Source organism: Lemur catta, chromosome 1, assembly GCF_020740605.2.
Source record: "Lemur catta isolate mLemCat1 chromosome 1, mLemCat1.pri, whole genome shotgun sequence".
In the NCBI taxonomy this organism is placed as follows: domain Eukaryota; kingdom Metazoa; phylum Chordata; class Mammalia; order Primates; family Lemuridae; genus Lemur; species Lemur catta.
The window spans coordinates 66,798,459-66,821,964 of NC_059128.1; the positions used below are offsets into that span (position 1 = coordinate 66,798,459).

At 37.0% G+C, this 23,506-nt stretch overlaps 1 pseudogene and 3 gene segments (V, D, J or C); 1 reads left to right on the plus strand and 3 right to left on the minus strand.

The window, feature by feature from the left end:
* Window positions 1-4,700: 4,700 nt before the first annotated feature.
* Window positions 4,701-5,334, minus strand: LOC123630840. The segment is given in 2 exon segments: window positions 4,701-5,059; window positions 5,283-5,334. Coding segments are annotated over 2 exon segments (411 nt in total).
* A 1,014-nt stretch (window positions 5,335-6,348) lies between these two features.
* On the plus strand, window positions 6,349-6,562 carry LOC123620829 (annotated as a pseudogene).
* A 6,904-nt stretch (window positions 6,563-13,466) lies between these two features.
* On the minus strand, window positions 13,467-14,513 carry LOC123630987. The segment is given in 2 exon segments: window positions 13,467-13,801; window positions 13,929-14,513. Coding segments are annotated over 2 exon segments (381 nt in total).
* A 3,322-nt stretch (window positions 14,514-17,835) lies between these two features.
* LOC123620704 lies at window positions 17,836-18,908 on the minus strand. The segment is given in 2 exon segments: window positions 17,836-18,237; window positions 18,429-18,908. Coding segments are annotated over 2 exon segments (537 nt in total).
* Window positions 18,909-23,506: the final 4,598 nt, after the last annotated feature.

Here is a 23,506-nt window from a genome sequence, read left to right on the forward strand (position 1 = left end):
TGTAACAAAAATACTATGAACTAGTCAATTGATCTAATGTTGTGGTGGACCCAAGAGCCATATCAGTGGTATCAAAATGCCAGAATTCATACAGCATCAAAGTTGTCCGGCAAAAGCTTCTGTGCCTAATGATGTCTAAAGGAAATATGAAGCTCCTGCATATGCTTGAAGGACAATGTTATAGCAATCAATCAAAAAGAAATCACAGTCTCCTCCCCCATTTGATTTAAGCAGCCTGCATTTTCCACAGTAGTAAGTTTTCTAGCTATGTCTTCTATGAGTAACTTTTCTACATTCATGTTTTCTGTTCAATTTGGGCATTATTTCTTCAAATATTCTTCGTGCTTCTTTCTCTCTCTCCCGTCATTCTGAGAATTCTACTTAGGCCTCTACTTTTAATAATGTCCCACAGCTCTTTTAAGCTCTGTTCATTTTTCTTCATTTTTTTTTCCTTCTGATTCTTAGATTGAATAATTTCAATAGGCTTATTTTTAAGTTTGCAGATTCTTTCTCCTGCCTGCTGTGGAATCCCTTAGCAAATTATTTGTCAGAAAATTTCCTCTGCATAGCCACTTCACCCTGAGTGAGTTTTGAGTTATGTGAAGTACAGGCAAGTTCTTTGAACTAGCCCTTCAGGGAGCCACCTGACAGGTCAAAGTGTCAAGCACTATTCTCTGATAACAAGGTCCACTCTGTTTCTTCTAGCACCAGGAACCCACACTGGGAATGCAGTCTGCCATTAAAGACTGTCTTCAAGCCAGTGAAGGGAAGGGGTGCAAAGGTAAGCTAAAATATCACAAAACTCTCCTATCAGGTGACATTTACCCTTTTATGTGTTTGCTTGGTTACTGTAAACCTTTCTGTGGTATTTGGCTGGAGTAGACTGGTTATGGTCTTACAGTTTTCTGTGTTGCTAGTGTGACCTTTTCCTGGGTTTTTGGCTAGAGAAAGCAGGCTTTTCTTTGGACTTTTTAGTCTGTACCCACTGGCATTTCCAGTTTACTGGTGACTCCTGGATGCAATTGGGATATATGAGGAAACTCATGGAACTCACAGCTTTAGCATTCCTTAGGTCCTAAATTCCTGAGCCAGTTTGGCTTTTTCTCTCCAAGTTTTAGACACTTCTTACCCTTTGATTTTATATACAGATGGTCCCCTAATGAATAGTGGTTCAACTTAATAGTTTTTCAATGGTGGGAAAGTGATACACATTGAGTAGAAACCACACTTTGAGCACCCATACAGCCATTCTGGTTTTCTCTTTCAGTACAGTTCTGAACAAATTACATGAGCTATTCAATACTTTAACATAAAATATGCTTTGTGTTAGATGATTTTGTCCAATCATCTAGTGTAAGTGTTCTGAGCACCTTTAAGGTAGGATAGACTAAGTTATGATGTTTGTATATTAGGTATATTAAATGCATTTTGACTTACAATATTTTCAACAATGAGTATATCAGGAAGTAATCCCGTTGTAAGTTGAGGAACATCTGTAACTTCCAGGGTTGTTAGCTGTACTTAACAGGAGGAATAGAAAAAAGTACAAGTACATCTACTTCAACTTTCATGATGCTTCTTTCTTTCTCCAGACAACAACCTTAGCCCAGCCTGGTTGGTACACTTACCTAGAATCAACCTGGCCATAATGGTATGAAAATTGAATTCTGGTTCAGCTTCCTGGATTCTTTTGCTAGATAAAATGTCCTTTGATCATGAAGATAACTGTCATTTATTTGAGTATACTGCTTTATATGTTCCTGTACAAGGGTTCAGGAGGGCCAAGGGTATGAATATAATGGGTGTCTGTAAATGTCAAGAAAATACCCTTGTCACTCTTGCATTTATTCTTCTAGACAAACGGTTTGGGAGTGACTAGGAAATGACTAGGAAAAAAAGGTGAAGTTATAGCTACTATAATGAAACAAATCTATTTTATTTTTTTTGTTTTGTTTTGCTTGTTGTTAACCTTTATTTAAATGAAATCATACAGAATGTACTGTTTTATGTCAATCTAGTTGAATTATGTTTGCAAGTTTCATACATATTTTTATGTGGCTGTAAATAATTTTATATATGCATAATATCACTTTTGAAAAGATATATAACCTATTTTATTTATTATTTCTATTACTGATGCAGATTTAGGTTGTTTCCAGTTTGGATAAATACACAAGTCCTGAAACTCTAAAACTACTATAAGAAAACATAAGGTGAAATCTGTATAAAATTGGTCTTAGTAATGATTTTTTGGATTTAACATCCTAGGCAACAAAAATAAAAATAGACAAATGGGATTACTTCAAACCAAAAAGCTTCTGCACAGCACCAATTCAAACCAACAGAATGATGAAACAAACTATGAATCAGAGCAAATACTCACAAACCACACATCTAACAAGCTGTCAATATCCAAAATGTACAAGAAACTCAAATATCTATAAAACAAAAACAAATATTTATTAAAATGTTCAAAAACCTAAATATACATTTCTTTAAAACAGATATACAATGGTCAACAGATATGTAAAAAAAAAATGCTCCACAATAATCACCCATCAGGGAAAGGTAATTAATTCAAAACCATCATAAGACATCAATTCACCCTTGTCAAAATGACCATCATTTTTTTCTTTTTTTAAATTTCAAAATATTAAGGGGGTACAAATGTTTTTGGTTACATGGATCACTTTTGTAATGCTTAAAAGATGGGCTGTTAGTGAGTCCATCACCCAAATAGTGGTCATCATACACATTAGGTAGATTTTTGCCACTCTCCTCCCTTCCTCCCCCTTGTTGATTTCTAATGACTTTTACTTCTCTCGGTACCTATGTGGGCCCATCAATTAGTTCCAAATTATTAGAGAGTACATGTGGTGTTTCTTTTTCCATTCCTGAGATACTTCACTTAGGATAATGATCTCCAGTTCATCCAAATTTTTGCAAAAGACATTAATTCGATCCTTTTTATGGCTGTATAGTACTCCACGGTATACATACACCACATTTTGTTAATCCACTCATGAATTGATGGGCATTTAGGTTGATTCCACATCTTTGTGATTGTGAATTAAGCTGCAATAAACATTCGAGTGCAGGTATCTTTTTGATAAAATGACTTCTTTTCCTTTGGGTAGATACCCAGTAATGGGATTGCTGGGTTGAATGGTAAGTCTATATTTATTTCTTTGAGGAATCTCCATACTGTTGTCCATGATGGGACTGTACTAATTTGCAGTCCCATCAACAGTATATGCATGTTCCTTTCTCTCTGCATCCATGTTATTGTTTTTTTGTTTGTTTTGTTTTGTTTACTTTTTAACAATAGTTATTCTGACAGGGGTATCCCGCTGTGGTCTTAATTTACATCTCCCTGATGATTAGTGACATAGAACATTGTTTTCATATTTTGCCGGCCATTTGTCTACTGTCCTTTGTAAAACTTTTGTTCATGTCTTTTGCCCACTTTTTAATGGTGTCGACAAACCTATTTTATGATGGTGGAGAAAGAGCAACAACACTGGCACCCCAAAAGGGAAAGTCTTAGACTGTGGGAGGTGGAGAGGGGTGGGAGATTAATGCTCTCTTTGTTTGCTAGATTAAGCACCATAGCCTAGCAAAATGACCATCTGGAGCTGCAGCTACTGCTGGTAATTTGACCTGCTGCTGGTTTGTCATCTTCTTCCACATTCCATGAAAAAGGAAAACTCATGTGAATATGGCCTCTCCTGAACTGTTTTGCTACCATCAATGGCAGGTTCCCAGCACAGATTCCTCAACCCCATACATGTACAAACACATGAATCAGTACAACCTTGTATCAATCTGACTGATACAAATGTATTAACATATGTTTTTCCTGATGCCTTAACAGTCTTGGATTATGCCTTGAATGGCTACAGAGGCTGCCAATACTCACTGACACTGCTCATATAGCTTAGCCAAAGTGATATAATGGTCATTTAAATCAAACTTAACAATAGATCCCAAACTAGATTAACCTGTGCCCCATTGGGTTATACGTTTGCATCTGAGGAATAGAGGCCACAGAACATCTTTCCATCAGAAATGGTAGTTGCTTTTTGGTTTCTTTTTGGCAATTAAAATAAAAGTCAGTGTGTCAGTCTAAACTTCTGTGTATGGGTCATAATGGATAATACACCATGTCCTAGCTGTCTATACCCTGGAAGTCAATCACAGTTGGCTGAATCTGGCATCCTAGGAGGCATGATTGAGATTAATGTTGCAGGTTGGTCTCATACTGCTGCTTAGAGTTCTGCTGATAGTAGCCTTAATTAAATGTTGTTTGAGACTAACTGAATGGACGTAGTGTCAGCCTCTCAGTCAAATTAATGAGAATGCTTACTGGAATGGCCTATTCATGAGAAAACTTTTAGAAACTAACACAATATAAGAATATCGAGTAAATATTGTTGAAGGATGGTCTGCCATGAGTCACATGTACTCCTACATGTTTTGCTGGGTGTGCCAATAGTGTAAGGCAGTGACCACTCTACCCAGACCACTTTTCAGAGTCATGCTTGCCACAGTAACCCTGAGGGATGAGGTAATATCTCCCTCTGAGATAAAGTTTGCTAATTGCTTACATTAAAGGCAGTGAATGCCCCAAACCCAGCAAACCTCCACTAGGACACAATAGCCCCGCATACTGCATAAAAAAAAATGTTCTACTCTACCTCCTAAGCCTCCTTGACAACCTCCAGGTGCAGGTTTGGGCACTGGCTGCCAGTGCCTGGGGAGCACAGTGCGCCCACCACACAGATATAGGAGGCTGAATCACTGAGCTGGGAGGCTGTGATATGCAGAGAGCTTTGCTTGCTGCTTGCATCTAGAGTTGCTGTGTATCTTCCATTCGACTCTTTGCTCTTGCTGTAAGTCATGATTATCAAGGAAACAGGACCTCTCCCAGTCTCTTGTTTGTACCACCGTAAGTTGTTAAAGGGGCTCACTGTATAATTGCATTGAAGAGTGCAGTTTTCTCCCTCCAGGATGATCAGGGACTGAGGCCCCTGCTCCACTTGGTTTTGGCCACTCACCCCTATTCAGAAAGCAAAGTGAGAGTCAAGAGATCAATCATCCTGTCTTCATTCTTTCTATTTTGCATTCCTCTTTATCCCCCACACCAAATCCCAGGTGAATAGAAAATGGCTCCATTTTCTTCCCTCCTCTTAACCCGATGTACTACACCTTTGCCCAAAATCCTAAGTAAATGTTCCCTAGATTTACTGTGTCAACCTGGCTAAAACTGTCCACTAACTTACAACAAAAATAAAGCCACAAAACCACGAAGGAAGTCCTCAGATGCTTCTCCATTTTTATTCTGCAGAGATCTGCCCCCAAAAGTCAACTTGTCTATTTAACATCTTCTCTTCACTTAGCATTAAACAAAGGGTTTCTCAGGAAGTATGCCCAGCCAATCAGAGACCACATTAGCCTCCCCATACACATTACACAGTCAGACCCACGGACGGGGCGATGCAAACACTGCCATCTGACGGTCAAAGCCACAGTTGCTCAAAACCTATGCTTATGCTTTTTGCTAGATTTTTCCTCACTGTTCGCAAGGTAAGCCCCTATAGAAACCCAGTAAATTAGTAATTAAGATATATGTTTGTAAAACAGCGACTGAAAGAACTGTAATTAAAAATAAAGATATGAAAAGGAAACAAAAAAATGTTTTTAAAAATAATGAAGAAAACAAGACAGGTTTGAAGACCTCAGCCTTAATTCTAGTTCTGTGCGATATTGGATAGGCAAGGGAAGCCTCAGCTTTCTCATCTGAAGATAGGTTGGGTAATTAACTTATTATTTTTGCAAGATTTTAAAAAGAAGGGCAGAGAGGAGCGGGGGGCTAGGCCCTGGCTGGCTGGCAGAGGGCGCAGCGACGCGTGACGGCTATAATCATATCAGACCACGCTGAGCGAGGCATGCAGCGGGCTCAGCGCTGCTGGGGACACGCGCGCCGCGGTCTGCGGTCGCCCGTACGTCCCTGCACGCGTCAGGGTCGCGGCCCTCAGCCCACCCGAGCCAGAGAGCGGAGGGGACCGTGCGCCTTGACCGGCGCTGCTGGAGTTCCTGGTGTGCCTGCTCTGCAAGAAGCTGCTCAGATGTGAAGCATCAACAAATGAATGGATTAATAAACAGTTGGGAATAGCCGATCATTGATGGGACTCCTAATATGATACCACAAGCAGCTAGGGTGACACATCAAAATAAGAAGCAAGAAGAAGTGGAGCAGCACTAGGTCATAATTTTAAAAAACACAACCAAATTTTCTTAATACCATATACCGTTTAAAACAGGGTAGTGGATAAGTGGAGGAGAAGAATGTTTCTGTCTTTTCCTATGTTGACTGTTCTTATTCCACTGGTTTCTTTAGCAGGACTGCTCTACTCAGCCTCTGTGGAAGAAAATTTCTCACAGGGCTGCTCTGACACAAGGAGCCTTTGCTTTTACACTCTGCTCTTGCCTATTACCACCAGTGTATGTGCTCTTCCACCGTTGGACTTGGATGGGTGTTAAACTTTTCAGACATAATTAATGCAACCACAGCTAAGATGCTATATATGTTAATATGTCTTGAGCATCTATCTCTGAAGGTTCAATCAGATGGAAATACTGGAGACCCATTTATTATAGTTTGCAAGAAAGATGCTTCGCTTGTGTTTGTCAGGCTTAGGACTATGGGAGGCTTAAGCTGCAGAAGCTTCTTTTGTTGTAGTGTTGTTCTCTACCCCTGTTTTTTGAAAGTTTTGACTTACAACCGCTGTATCAGAAGGAACATTTTGACACAATGTCTTGTTATAAATTAACACCCCCAATCATCATCTGATGACGATTTCTTATCCCATTCATCTAAAAATTAGTCATTTGTAATTTTATTTGTTTGTTTGTTTAGCTTCAAGGTCTTTGTTAAAGTCACATGTTAAGGATGACTGAAATAATTCCAAAGGGCTATGTTGGAATAGTTGTAGAGAAATGCATTTGAACTAGTGTGATATAAAACCATACAATAAAATGGAAATCTCATGTACTTACTAAAAAGATGGATGATTCACGTAAAGGTCTATGGTAGTGGCTAATATGAACTTAGCCCTCAACTAAAATATAAATTCCCTTAGTTTAGAGATTTTTATCTGTTCTATTCTCTACTATATTGTCAGTTTCTAGAATATGGCCTGTCAAGAAATAGGCACATAATAAATAGTTATTGAGCGAATGAATGGTAATTTTTGTTCTGGTATTGATAGAGATACTTATTTTTTTCATATATTTTAATTCAACAATTATTTTTTAAAGGCCTACTCTTTATCAGGTATGATGATAAGCACCAAGGATAAACAAAGTTCCTGTTTTCATGGAATTACAGTCTAATGAGAGGGAAGACAGAGTGTTTGAGCACAGAAGCAAGTGATTGGAAAGTGTTGAAGCTTCTGAAAATTCTCTTCTTATTGTTTCTATTTTATCAGTGAGATAAGAAGCCAATGAACAGTTCAGAGTGTAGATATAAGAGATTTAATGCACGGAGAGATTGAGAGAAAAGAATGAAATAGATATAACAGGAAAAATCAAAAGAAAGCTGATATATTATACTCATATAAGATAAAATAGGCTTACAGAAAAGAATTCCTAGACAGAAAGAGGATGTGATGGCTAATTTTATGTATCCACTTGGATAGGCCACAGTTCCCAGATGTTTGGTTTAACATCAGTCTAGATGTTATTGTGAAGGTATTTTTTTAGATGAGATTAACATTTAAGTAATGCAGATTACTCTACATAATGTGGGTGGACCTCATCTAATCAGTTGGAGGTCTTCAGGGAAAAATACTGAAGTCCCCCAAATAAGAAGAAATTCTGCCTCCAGTCTGCATTCTGCAAAATCAGCTGTTCCATGGTCTCCAGCCTAACAGCCTGACCTACAGAAGTTGGACTTCCTAGCCTCCACAATTGCATGAAATAATTCCTTAAAATAAATTTCTCTATATAGATATAGATGTAGATGGATACATAGGTATGGATATTGCAGTTTTAAATCTACATGCACCTAAATAATTCATTGTATGTAGGTTTTATATACTTTTGTGAACAGCTGTTTTATTTCATGATAAAATGATTCTTAAATATTGATAGTGATGATATTGTAGCCCAAAGAAATGGTTGATCCTTCAGAGATGCTTACTTCAGGAAAGAACTAAAACACAGAGTCAGTCTAGCAAATTCAAGAAAGAGAAAGAAGAAAGGACAGAGTACACAGGGAAAGGAAGAGAGAGGAGAGAGAGAGGTAGAAAGAAGGAATCTATCAGTACAACAAACCTATCTATACTCATTCTGCTTAAATTAGAAGCACTATGTTTGAAATATAATCAATTTTCAACAACTTCTTCAGAGACCTATGATAGTTATGGCAATGGATATATCCAAACATCATCAAGAAGAATATGTGGCAACAGAAAAAATTCAAAAATTTTCCTCCAAAATAATGACAGCATCCCAAACGCTGAAGCAGTAGCAGATTTCAAGGCATTTCAAATAGTTGGTACTTGTCAGAACTCTAAAACAAAATCTTCATTATTTAATTCTCCTCTTCAGGAAAAGCAAAAAGATTCAAAGTTGTTCTTATTTCCCAGAGTTGGTTGTCTGTTTCTCACTTGGTGGACAATTTTGTGAGCATGGTTATCTACTGCTTTTTCTGCATCCTCTCAACTCGAAACAACGGACAGATTTGGGAAAACAGTTTATATTCCTAGATGACACGTCACTATACACTCTTATGAAGTAGAGGAATAGTTTATCTCTTCCTCCTTCTCTAATAGTATCCCTTCTATTCACATCATATTCTCTGTACTTATTTCTAGCATGGCCTCCTTGGAGGTCATGGACTATATATTACTCTCATATCCAGTGGGCTATTGCATGATAACCACTCTTAATAAAGTACATTTAGATGAAAAAATAATGCCTAGGTTGAAAACCTTAATAGGAAAAAATAGGAAACATGAAAAATGGACAAAGATAACATTTCAAATCAATGAAGAAAAACAATCTAGTCAAGAATAAAAGTTGACCCTGAGTAGCTGCCTCAAAATAAACAAACAAACAAAAATTAAGGACAATAAAAAGCCTTGGACCTCAACCTTGTTTCTTTCACACACACACACACACTCTCCACACACACATATGCAAATTTAAAAGATTTAAATATAAAAATAACCTGGAAAACTAAGGAAAATATGATATATTAATAAAATTCTCATTCTGAAGTCGTATGGATTTTTAAGCAGGACTTAGAGTCCATGAAAGAAAATTTTGATAAATTTTACTATACAGTATTTTTAAATCCTGCATGACAAAAAATACCATAAAGTTAAAAGGATAGTAACAAACTTTTAAAAAGGTATATACACACTTATATGACAATCATATGGCAAAGCAAAGAAATAATAAGAATTAGAACACAAATCAGTGAAACTGAAAACAGAAAATCAATAAAGAAAATCAACAAAACCAAATGCTGGTTCTTTGAAAAGATCACTAAAATTGATAACCCTCTAGCCAAGCTAACTGAGGAAAGAAGACAGAAGATACAAGTTACTAATATCAGAAATGAAAAAGATTACACCACAACAGAACCCATGAGCATTTGCTTCAATCCATTTTCTGTGCTATAACAGAAGACCCGAGGCTGGGTAATTTATAAAAGAAGAGGTTTACTTGCCTCATGATTCTGGAGGCTGGGGGGGGCCCAAGATCTGGCAACCACATCTGGTCAGCATCTGGTGAAAGCCTCATGGCTGCATCATAACGTGGCAGAAAAGCAGAAGAGGAAGTGAGCATGTGCAAAAGAGACAGGGAACAAAGGAGGCTGATTTGCTTTAGAACAACCTGCTCTAGTGAGAACTAATCTAGTCTCAGGAAGGCTAACACAGTCTCTCAAGAAAGCCATTAATTCATCTTAATGACCTAATCACCTGTTAAATGTCCCACTTCCCAACACTAATACATTGGCAATTAAAACTTAACATGAGTTTCAGTGAAGACAAACCACATCCAAACCATAGCATTCGGTCCCTGGCCCTTCCAAACTCATGCCCTTCTCACATGCAAAACATAATAATCCCATCCCAATAGTTCCAAAAGTCTTAACTCATTCTAGCACCAACTCAAAAGTTAAAAGTCCAAATTCTCATCTGACACTGAAAGCAAACTCTTTCTAGCCGTGAGCCTGTAAAATCAAAGCAAGATATCTACTTCCAAGACACAATGGTGGAAGAGGCATAGGGTAAACATTCCCATTCCAAAAGGGACACATAAAACATTGTTGCCAGATGACATGATCATCTATGTAAAATATCCAAAAGAATTGACAAAAAATCTCCTGAAAATAATAGGCAATTATAGGAAGTTTGTAAGATACAATGTTAACATACAAAATATTATATATTGTATCTCATAAAAATTATTTATGATCATATACAATGACTTTCCTATATGCCAGCAATGAACAAGTGGAATTTGAAATCAAAATCACAATACTATTTACATTAGCACCAAAAATATAAAATATGTAGGTATAAATCTAACAAAATATGTACCAAATCTACATGAGGAAAAATTTGATGAAAGAAATCAAAAGACAACTAAAGAAATGAAATATTTCATGTTCATGGATAGGAAGACTCAATATTGTCAAAATGTTTATTCTTCCATGCTTGATCTATAGGTTGAATTCAATCCCAACCAAAATCCCAGCAATTATTTTGGTGGATATTGACAAACTGATTTTTTTCTTTTTTTGAAACAGTCTCACTCTGTCACCTGGGCTAGAGGGTAGTGGTGTGACAAACTGATTTTAAAGCTAATATGGAGAGGCAAAAGACCCAGAATATGCAAGACAGTTTTGAAGGAGAAGAGCAAAGTCAGAGGACTGACACTACCTGATTTCAAAACAACATAAATCTGCAGTAATCAAGAGAGCGTGGCATTTATAAAAGAATAGATAAATGGAACAGAATAGAGAGCCCCAAAATAGACCCACATAAATATAGTCAACTATTTTTGACAAAGAAGCAAAGGAAATACAATGGAGCAAAGACAGTCTTTTTAACAAATGATATTGAAACATCTGGACTAAACTAAACATACTCTTTCCATATGATCGAGCAGTTATGCTCCTTGGTATTTACACAAAATAGGTGGAAACCTATGTCTACATCAAAACCTGCATAAATATATTTATAGCAGCTTTATTCATAATTGCCAAAACTTGCATGTGGTATATCCAGACAATGGAATATTGTTCAGTGCTAAAAAGAAATGAGCTATCAAGACATGAAAAACTGAGAGAAATCTTAAATACATATAACTAAGTAAAAGAAGTCAATCTGAAAAGACTGTATACTTTATGATTACAACTATATGACATTCTGCAAAATGCAAAACTGTGGAAGCAGTAAAAAGGTCAGTGGTTGCTGAGGGTTTAGTAGGGAAAAGAATAGATAGGCAGAGCTCAGACAATTTTTAGGGCAGTGAAAGTGCACCATATGATACTATAATGGTAGATACATATCATTATACATTTGTCCAAACCCATATAATATAATATACTCTAATATAAACTATGGATTTTGTGGGACTATGATGTTTCAATGAATATTCATCAGCTGTAATAAATGTACCACTCTGGTGGAGGATGTTGATTGTGGTGGTAGGAGATAGTGGGTATGTGGGAAATCTCTGTACCTTCCTCTCAATTTTGCTATATCTTAAAGCTCTTCTAAAAAAATTAATTCTTTTTTTAAAAAGGGTGAGATTTTTAATATGTGGTAGGAGGAAAAATGGTAGATGTGAGAAAAAAAGTAGAAAGTTGACAACAAACAAAAATATAAACAGCTTTTAAATATACTAAATGAATCCCCATACAATTCTTAATTAAATGAATTATTTTAAAAAAAAAAGAAAGCCTAATAGATAAGCCAAAGTAAAAAATCTTAGTAATACACAAGGTTTAGAAGAAATAGGTATTCTGCCTAATCATCAGTACTGGATGGTATAAGTTAATGAAACTTACCCAGAAGAAAATTTGGTTAAACCATATAGACTACTATGAGTATGTTTGTTTTCTTGAATAATATTTTACTTTCCCTGCAGTGAATAATTGACTAATTATTGTATTATTCTACTTTAATTTTTTTCTTTCTTACTTTTTTTATATGCTATCCCTCTTCAAAAACTAACTTCCAATTTTTGGCTGAGTTTGGGAAGTGATTATTGCTTGTTACACAAGTAGTGGTGGAGAGCATGGGTGGGGTGTTACTTATAAATTTTATCTCTCGGTTCTCCTCTTTTCATAAATACCAAATACCTTAAATAAACACACACACACAAACACACACACGCAACCATCTTCCCCAGTTATTCAAAGGTAATTGGTGCTTCCAATTCCTAAACCTTAAAGCAAGGGTACACACATTGGGGTGTTCCTTGATGGCTTCTTCTACTACACCCAACTTTCTTCTTTAACTGATCTGCTATCCAAGTTTTCACTTTTCCATGTGCTTTTCACCCTCTAAAATTTTGTTGACATCACTGTCTGATGTCATCTCCTTTTCTATTCTTTTTGTGGGTTTATGCCTTTTAAAATTTCTTTACTGTCTTTTTAATAGGGTTTAAGGGGGAAGCAGAGATAAATATTGCTTGATTAATCTTGCATTGGCACTGCAAAACTAACTCACTTGAGGACTTGTTAGAAAGCGAACTGTTCTATGTAACTGTTGAGGAATACTCATGATTTAGACATGAGTCATTTCTTATGCTTTTGATCCCTCCCTTTCGCTTTAAACATCAGCCTGTATCTACCATCGGATTTACCAAAAATGAAACCTTTCTTCTCTATGATAAATGGTGTTTTTCTCTCTTTGCATTGTTTTGTTACATGTAAGATTGTGTTATCCTCCTTCTCTTTCCTTCTTTCTTTATTAAGAATTCTATTGTTGGAAGGGAGTATCTCTGCTGTCATCTCGCATGCCATACTCTGTTAGAGAGACATTATACAAATACTGTCTTCTCTGGAATATTTGGCTATCTAAAAATATAATAAAACATATCTACCTACAGTATCTTCCAGTGTGAACTGGAAGAAGATGTGGGGGCTGGACTTATCTACAAGGATAAGTCTACAGTTGTCTATGGAGACAACTTCATTGTTTATGCAGTTTTACCTTGAAATTACTTTGGCCCTGGATGAGGAAGCATTTGATGTCAGACTCTGTTTTCATTTTCACTAACAAAGAGTTGGATATGGGTGTATTCACTTCTTGTTCTGCTGTGACCATTTGTATGATTTTTGTGTTAACCAGAGAAACTGAGGGACAAACAGCCACAGATCCTGCTGAAACCAGACTGGGTCACAGAAGCAGCCTGAGCAGCCAGGCCCCTTGTGCAGCTCAGAGTTTGTGCTCAGCTCCCCCTGCAGCTCCTGTCACTGTGTCACTCAGAGCACAGTAGTACACAGCTGAATCTGACTCATGGACCGAGGCTTTCTGCAAGTGGAAGGAGGTGGTTTCTCTCTTGTATGTGGCTTCAAAACCTTTGTTGATTCCCTTATCATTGGCCTTCGCGGCTGTCAGGAGGAGCTGTGGACCTTCACCTGGATATTGGACATACCAGAAAAGGGTAGGGTACCCTGTGGATGTGTAAGTGCAGTTTATAGTCAGGAAAGCCTCTTCTGAGAGGGTCACTTGGCCTTCTTCCTGGGTCACTGTGTTTCCACAGGTTCTTCCTGGGGGGTAGGAGGGAAAAGAGATCTGCGTCACCTTGGACATAAAGCTCTTAGATAAAGTTATGTTTAAAGATTTTGCTGACATAATAGGAGAAAGAGTCCAAATTTTAAGAGGCATTTTACTTACCAAACAGTAAGAATATCACGGTCACTAATCCTGGAGAAGAATTCATCTTTAGAGTGTTGCCTAAACAATGTTCTTGATTCTTAACAGGAAGAAATGTTGAAGTCACAGTGAAATGTTAAATCTAAACATACAATTCACATAGGAAATGAGTTTGTGTTAGGAAGCCACTCCCCCTGGTGGGCAGGGACTGAACTGGGGTAAATGTTTTCATGGCCTCCTTCCACAAGTCAGAAGTAGGTCCTCAATCCTGACCTCATTTATAAGGTACCTGCCAGTCTCAGGTGGCCCTTGTAAATCTGAAGGACAACTGTCATACCCTCTAAGGTTTATTTTGTTCTTAGGACACGACTTGACATGGAATTTCCCTAGCAAAGCATCCTAGGGTATTTCTGTAGCTGAGAAGATACCAATTTTCTTATATACATTAATATAGGCCTTTATATTTTCATGTATCCACTGTGGGCCAGCCTATAACCCATTGAGATGTCAGACAAAGATTTGGGGTGGAAATCTGGGGAAGTAATAAGAAGTCACATCATTATTGAATGATTTTGTGTTTTTCAGCACTGTACCCCAACATGTAGAACAGTGACTATTAGTGATTTATTAGGTGCTCAATAAATATTTCTTAAATAAAACAAAAATAATGAATATAAAGTCTTTGATTCCAGAATCACTTTGTCTTTGCTCAGCAATATGGTCCTGGGGAAAGGAGGCAGAAGAAAGAATGCTAAGGAGGAAGTGAGGAACTCTAGTTTCTTTCTACTCCCAGCTCGTTTTCTATCTAATTGTTTCATACTGGCATCTTGGATATAGTTTCTGTCTTTGTAAAATGAATCTGCACTAAAGGATTTCTAAAGGCTTTTCTAGCTCTAAAATTATTTTATGCAATTTAACAGAGCAAATATTTACTGAGGACTTCTTGTGTGCAACATGGAATGATATGAGAATGCGGAACAATCAACCTGCCTCGCGGAACTCCAAGACCATTTTCATGTTAACCTGCAATTTAGTGGGTCTGAGGTTACCCCTAACCAATCCTTGGGCTTCTTGAGAAGCAGAGACAGGATCCTCAGGATGAGTTCCCGTCTGGGTTTTCATTCCTCTTATACTATCAGTGATGGATTATGGATTAAGGGGAGCCCAAATCCCCTTAATGGGACTTTACTCACTAAGCAAAAAGACCATCTCATGCAGTGATATGTGGGTGGACTCCATGGCTTAGCCATGGTCAAGAGGATGCTCCTCTCTGGAGATGTATTTCTTATATTTATATTTATGACACATCATATCTTTCTTGAAGGAAACACACAAACACACCTCAGCAACTTGAAAAATCTGGAAGAAGTGAATGAGCTTACTAATATGTAAAGCAAAAGGCACTTTCTCAAACATCTTGATTGTTTTCTGGCTTCAAGTTCCCTTCCTGAAAGTTTAGCTTAAAGGTTCAAGATTCCCAGCCAGGGATGGCTATATAATTTGTGGGACTCAGTGCAAAATAAAAATTTGGGTTTCCTTTTTCAAAAGCAGAGAAAATGTGTCATTAGGTAATAAAATATAATGGTTTCTTTAAAAAAATCTCATTACTTATAAAACACAATAGGGTTTATAATGACACATAAGTGACAAAACAAACTTACAAATGGCTAGAAAATATTTGGTGTTACAATTTTATATAATATAATAATATTTTATTATTTTGATATCTTGATTGATTATAATAATTTTCTGGCTAACTTTGCAAATTAATTTAGTAGATTGACAAAATTTTTACCTTTAGCAACTTCGCTTTTAAGCACTCCAACTGAAGACAATGTCCATCGTTCTTGATTAATGCATGATTTCAAACACAATTTTTGATAATTTCTAACTTTGAGGATATTTCTACTGATGCAACTGATACTGGAGCTCTTAACAGTATTTTATATACTGTGACAATATTAGCATAAATATATTGATAAATTAGTTTCACATATAAATTTTAGTAAATCTAGGATTGACTTTTCTAGTAAAACAATTTTTCTACAAAGTTTTAACTCTTCATACAAGTCAGTATGATGTAAGTCTATATTTAATTTTAAACAAACATATATACAGCAGCATTTAAATGTTTCCTCTGACATTTTCTGTAACTTGTGGAAGCTGTATAAGAAACTGAGGGTGGCTTCATGCATAAAATTCACAATGCTCGTTTAGGCATACTATCACTTTATCTTCAAATATAAGAAAAATTAACCTGGAAATTATCCTCTATATCAATAACTGGTTTATTCAAAACTGCACATGAGAATGATGTTCTTTTCCATCAAGCTACTGTCTTTACATTTAATTTCTATTTCTAAACCTGCAGATATTCACTTTGTAATATTGCATCAATTTTCAAAACCAGTTCTTAAACTTTTAGAAGAACTCTAACTCCCTGATACACTTTACTTCAGTGACCATATTTATGCTTTTATTTTGTAATAATTTACTGACAACGTTTACTACCAGCCACTTCGGTTATCCACACAACACCAGACAGCCCCAGATGTGCCCATGCCCTTGGAGTGGCCTGACCAACTCTCAGCTCACGGGCTGCCCGCAGAGCCCATGAACCTGAGCCTGCATGTGTGCCTGTCCGCTGTCCTGCTGCCCTGTGCATCTCCCCTCCTCACGCACATGCTCTGTCCTCTTACCGAGCTTCACTTTTAAAACACAACAATTTTGTTTATTAATTTTGAATATTAAGAATTTTGAGGAAGTGACAGCAGAGCATTAACCAGACACCAGATCCCTTCTGCCCGGTGACACTACACAAGTGACCTGTGTAGAAGCCCTGCTCCCAGCTGCACTGGAATCTGCAGCTTGTCTATATCTTGGTTCTTGGGGCACCGCTCCTTCCTAGTCCATCCCCTTTAATATAAATTAGTATGTTGCAAAGTTGGAATTCTACAATTGTTGTAACTGATCCACATACAGGTTTAAACTTTGGATTTGGTTATCAGAAGTCTTGGTCTGTGGCTACAGCAGGTAAGGGTTTCTTTTAGGGTAGACCTGGAAGCTTTCTGCTCCCTTTCCCAGACCTTAAATGACGTTACAAAATCACGGGTAATCCATCTTTCAAAATGCAAGAAAGACAAATGGATTTTAATGTAACAAAATGAAAATGAGCTTTTCTTTAAAAGATGATATTTAAAAATGACCAAAATGGATATTTTTGGCAGTAATGTATGTAAGTACATTGTACAACTTTATTAATAGAAATAATTTCCATTTTGTCATTCTGAAGAGTCTTCTCTGGTGGGTGGCTCAGAATATATGCTCTAATGTCAGACTCCCTGAGTAGGAATCCCAGCCCAGTTTTGCTAGCTTAGTAATCATGAGAGCTCAGGCAAGATACTTACGCTCTATGATCCTCAGTCTATTCATGTAAAAGTACAGAGAAAGTACCTACTTATAAAATATTATCAGTACCTAGATAATATATGTAATAAGTAAGACAGAGTCCCTGACACTGAGGGATATTAAGTATTTTCTAATTATATTCCTTAGGGGTTCCAGGCATAAAAAATATGAATACAAATATTTTTTAAAATACGCATGCTCTCTTCCCTTTCCCTGGAAAGTTGAACCATCTACAATTAACTGAAATACTAAGTCATCTCTGTTCTATTTGTTGACCAGCATATTTTTTTCCAAAACTTTTCATCTAAGTAATTTACATGTAATTTATATGCTCTCTGTCTACCAGGGCATCTGTTTTAACAGTACATTGGGAGTTGACATCTTTATCAATGGCTCCAATGGTTCCGTATCAGGCATTTTCCTGTGAAAGGATTTCTGAAAGTAAAATGATAAGATAAAAGCAAGTTAAATGATAGTGCTTAAAGGTCTAATTTTAGCAGAGACAAAAGTGCTACAGCATGAATCAGGAAACCTAAAGCTGTGCAAATGCTGCTGTGCAAGTCTTCCCTGGGTCAGAGACTGTGGCTGCAGGCCCAGCTGCAGTTTGGGTTCAGGCCACAGACTGCCTGAGAGCACTGTGCTTCCTCTGCTGCACAGAGGTAGGTGCCTGAGTCCTCCAGCTGGGTGGCTGTGATGTGTAGGGCACTATAGAGTTCCTTAGAATTCATTGTTGAATTTAACCTTCCGTTCTGCTTTGTCCCTGAAGTCATGAAAAACAAACTGATGAGGCTGCCCCCAGGATTCTGTCGGAACCACTGCATATTGTACACGGCAGCAGAAAAATTGCACCTCAGAGTAGGGCTGGATCCCTCCTGGAGACTCAGGACTGAAGGGCTCTGCTGCACTTCCAGCCCTCTCACCCCTGCTTGGAAAGAGAAAAGCAAACACATGTGATGTCACTGGGGAATCACTGATGCAGTTTCCAAACCTGAAACACAGCCCAAGAAATACCCTTGAGGACATAGGACAATCCCAGAGCTTCATGTGACCTCCCCTTCCCCTGTGAGCTGTGGAACTCTCCGCAGTCCCCCATCTGGCACGGCCCCAACTCACAGCAAACCTGGAGCCACAGAAGCCCCAGCAGACTTCCCAGTCTCCTCTCCATGGCCCCTTCCTGGTTGCTGGGGTGGCTTCTCCCCTGCTCTGGAGGGTGTCGCGTCTGGGTGCAGACAAACGTGTTCTTACTGTCATCAGGTTCCACCAGACTCACTGAGCACCAATCACACCTGAGCTCTGTCATTCATCTTAACAGGAAGCCCCACCCACAGTGGCCCAGTGAGACTGACAGTCATTTCTCCAAACTGTGAATGTGAACAGTGTGAGGGCAGGAGGCAGTGTTATCAATGTGTGAAGAAATAAGGGTTATTTTCTTTAAACATTTTATGTAGGAGAAGTTTGTGAGGAAAGGGGATGATACGTCTTGAGAAGAATCCCTGTCTCAATTGGGTTAAGTAAAGCCTTGAAGAGTCTTAGGAAGAATGATGTTTCCCTAATTACATAGTTTGACAGAAAAATGGAGAAATCAGTTATATAAAAATTCTGATAAAGGAAAACTATTTGATAGCATTCATTGTGTACTGAAGATGTAAGTACAATTTCCTGAAATCAAGAGAGTTCTAGAAACCTATGACCTATGATCACCACCTGTATAGAAAATGTTTCCATCAAGAGTTTGGTTAGTTAAAAGAAAAATAGGCCTCTTCTATGAGGTCTTCCCTGATAATTTCTTCCTATAGGGCCTATTGCTAATAAACTCTAAAAGCACATACAGTCCACATGACATTACTGGATGTTTAATCACATACCACCTTATAACATTTCTTGGTTTGTTTCATGTTATTATTATTAAGCTTCTATTGTGATCATGTCTAGGCTCTGTAGCCTGAGATCTAGTGCAAAGCACATAATAGATGCTCCATAAATGCATATTATGTTGATGGATGCATGCCATGGCCCAGATAAGTTAGGGGTAGAGGCTAAATTATGTAGTGAGAAATTAAAGCATATTGAAAACACACACACACACAAAAGTTTATGCTTATGATGTCCATCCTGATTTAAATTCTTCCTCTTCCCTTCTGTCCAGCGCTTTCCCCACACACCCTGCAGGCCACACAGCTGTTCTGATCAGGCCACACACGCTGGTCAAATTAGATACTGTCCTCTACCTTTTCTCCTTCTATTTTTGTCTTATTTTTCCTATTCTATTCTATTTATTCTTATTCCTCCTAGTCTCCGAGAATATATATGAAAAGATCAGATATCAGGGGTATTTGGAATAATTTCTAGGTGAGTGAATTTCAGGAATTTTAGTCATAAAAATTAAAAAATTGAAAACAGGTAATGGAGATGTTTTCTGTTCCATGTTCCAAGATGCTTCCATGTTCACAGTGCCCAGTAAACTCCAGTTCCCTTACCCTCTGCTCAGAAAATCATCCTCACAGTGGATTTATAGAGATATGGGCTCCAGCTTTCTGAAGTTTTATATAGCAACGTCAGAGCTGAAAACCTGAGATGAACTTTCCACAAACACCCCCACCCGCTGCCATCTGTGATTTTACTGACTCATAAGCTCTCTGGTCTCTTCTAATTGTTCAGCCCCCTGACACCATCAGAAAAAGTCTTCACTTCTAGTAAAGCCTAGAGTGCCCCCTAGTGGACTGACGCCATCAACCAAGAACATTTGGGATCAACTAACCCCACAGAAATCTCACAACCCCAGCACCATTCACTTCATGTTTTTTGAAGTGAAAACAAAATAACAGCCTAGATGGAAAGGGGGATTAAGAATAAATCAGTTACCACTTTTAAAGTCCATTTCATGGAAAGTAACATCTTAAAGACAATTCTCATCTTGAGCTATCCATTTGACTTCTCTGATTTAGTCCAAAATAAATCTGAAAACATTTCTTGAAGTAATATTACAAGTGAGTAACTTACTAGCTCTTAAGAATATATAAACAAGGATGAGACACTAGTTTACTGTCTATGGAGGAGACAAAAATACACATAACTATAATAAAATCAAGGAGTAGGACCCTAAGAGGAGTGTAAAATAAAAGCTGTGATCCCAGAGGCAGGAGAAATACTTATATATGGGATGGTCAGACAAAAACTTGTAAAGAAAGGTGGTCAGTTTCTCCTTTCTTCCTTTTTTATGAGAATAATAGAAAATGTAGATGAACCAAATTATTAAATATAATAAAACATTCCATATAGACTAAAACCCCCTTTGACTACCACTCCCAGTTCCAATCTCTTCATCATTCATTACCTTAATTTTTTCTTCATCTGAATCAATTTGGAGTTGATGTTTCTAGGCATCTTACTGTAGATTTACCTACATATGCCAAATGTGAAACAACAGAATACATACATATATACGGTATTTTATTTATAGTTTCTTATGTAGTACAAAATGGTATATTTTGTGCATATTTTTCTGTCAATTGCTTTATAAACTCAATAATAAATCTCAAACATCTTATTATATTAACACATATATTCTGATGCATTGTATTCCACATTATGGATACCCTCCGTATACTGGCCTTCCCTTTTCAATGAACTCTTAGGGTATTTGAGGTTTTTAAACTATGAAATACAGCACTGCAATAAACTTTTTTTGAGCATAGTGCTTTGTTCTCACATGTCCATGTTCCCTAGGAGCTGAGACTAGGAGGAGGTGAAGGAACGATCTATGTGCCTCGCAGTGAAAAGCACTCCAGGCAGAGGGGAGATTAAGGGAAAGGCTTTGGGGAAGAAGGGAGCAAACTCATGTTCCAATTATTGTGTTGGGCAGTTTCCCTTTTTATTATTTTTCTTAATATGTGCTGGAGCTGTAGTTTAGCAGCGCATTTGATAAACTCTCTCTGAAATTACTGTGTGATGTATATAGGTCATATATAATTTCTTCCAACTAGCCACTAAGATAATTTTAAAGATAGTAAATCAGCTAGAAGAAAAGTATGCCCAAAGAGCAAGAGTGGAATATAGATGGAGAAAATGTTGTAGAATAACTCTGAGCATAGACAAAGATATGGATGTATGTATGTGTGTGTGTGTGTCTGTGTGTGTGTGTGCATGATTTCAGGGAACTCATCATAAGAACAGAAATACACTTTGTATTTTCTAAATCAGTAGATAAAAAAGAAAATTTTACCAATGCAACAGAAAACAGGCCAGAAAAAAAAAAGAAAAAGCCAAGCAACACCAAAAATTAGAAATGAGTCCAAATATATCAGTAACCAAAACATATATAAAAAATTTATCTGATTGAATCAAAATTTGAAATCTTGCTACATACTCCTTAAGATACAAACTGAAAAGAAAACAGCCAGCAAGGCTGAGCATATATTAATAGAATGAGATTCTTCCTGCTGCCCCTGTATGGAAAAACTGCAGCCTCCCCCCTTATTTACTTATCCACTCCCTTATCCACCACATCCACTAAAAAGAACTTCCAAAAGCATGTCAACTCTCTTTTCTTTTTTTAAATGTCAATTCTGCTGATGGGGCAATAAAGAAGGAGTCCAAGAAGAAAACAGCAAGTTTATCAGCTAAATTGGCTCCTGCAAAGGTGAAATCTAAGACGAGAGAAAAAAAGACACAGGTTTAAAAAAATCAATATTCAGATAAAAAAGAGAATTGAGAAAGAAAGGAAAACTGGCAGAGATAAAATACCAAGAGGAAATTAAGAATTAGCTGCAAAAAAGTTTTTTTCCTAAAAAACAGGACATTCCATACCCTGATATTGCATAGGAGAAAGAAGCCAAATCTAAATAACACATTTTACATTTGATATCAGTGGTCCCTCTACCTCGTTTCTTTTACAGTTTGTATTATTTTATGAGCTATTTATAAATACACATTTCTTGTTCCTCTAGAAACATACTTAATAAAAAGTAGAAAATCCTAATCATCAAAATTATATGTAATCATCCTCTATATGATTGGGTCAATGGAGTTCTCAACTGGCTTGTTTATGAACTTCATATTTATTTTTTGGAAGATTATTATGGGCTGAATTTTATAACCCAAAATTTACATATTGAAGCCCTAACCCCCAGTACCTCAGAATAGGACTGTATCTAGAAATTGGGCCTTTAAAGTGGTAATTAAGGTAAAATGGGGTTGTTGGGATGGACCCTAATCCAATATGACTGAGGTTCTTATAAGAGGAGGAAGTTTGGACACAGACAGGTGCACATACAAAGGAAAGAACATTTGAGGACACAGCAAGAAAGCCGCCATCTGCAAGCCAATGAGAGAGGCCTCAAAAGAAACTAAACCTGCCAACACCTTGATCTTGGACTTCTAGCCTGCAGAACTGTGAGAAAACAAGTTTCTGTTGTTTAAGTTACATAGTCTATGGGCATTATGTTATGGCAGTCCTAGAAAACTAAAACAAGGGTCAATTTTAATATCCTATTTTATGAAACAAATCACAAATCCAATTGGGAATCATAACTGTACATATAAAATATCTTCAACATTTTAACAATCTACCTTTTATGTTCATGTATTAGTGCATTTGTTTCATAAATAAAAGTGCTTCTTTATCTTAGATATCCTTATAAGGATTGCATGTGGAGCTTTAATAATCCTAACAACACATGGTCAATGTGCTTTTAGATTGGAAATTTGTATTGGATGTGTTGTATATTCAATATTAAATAATAAATTAGTGAAATGTTATTCATAAGTTACCTAACAAACTTTTTGATATTTTAATATTCCCTTCTCATAGCAAAGTGCCTCCAAATCTTAAAATTGAAGTTCTCTGGAATAACTGTCGAGAGAAGATTACAATTACATGACTAACAGATCTTAAGAACTTGCAGCAACAATTACCTAACAATTGTTCATAGTATCTGTATATCACTTACCAAGTAAAAATTAATACATCAAAGTCCTAGCATGTGTAATTTACATTAAATATTTTTAACAGAAATCATAGGATATTAAGTTAAATTAATAAAGTCTCAACTCTAAGGAGAGTCAATAGACCTTGTCAAGAAAGCAAACTCCAGGGTGGACAGCTACTGCTGTAACAGAAGGCCACAACAGACCAAACTATAATTCAGCTATCTACATCTTGATAGATACTTGAAATTCTGCTGAGTAGCATC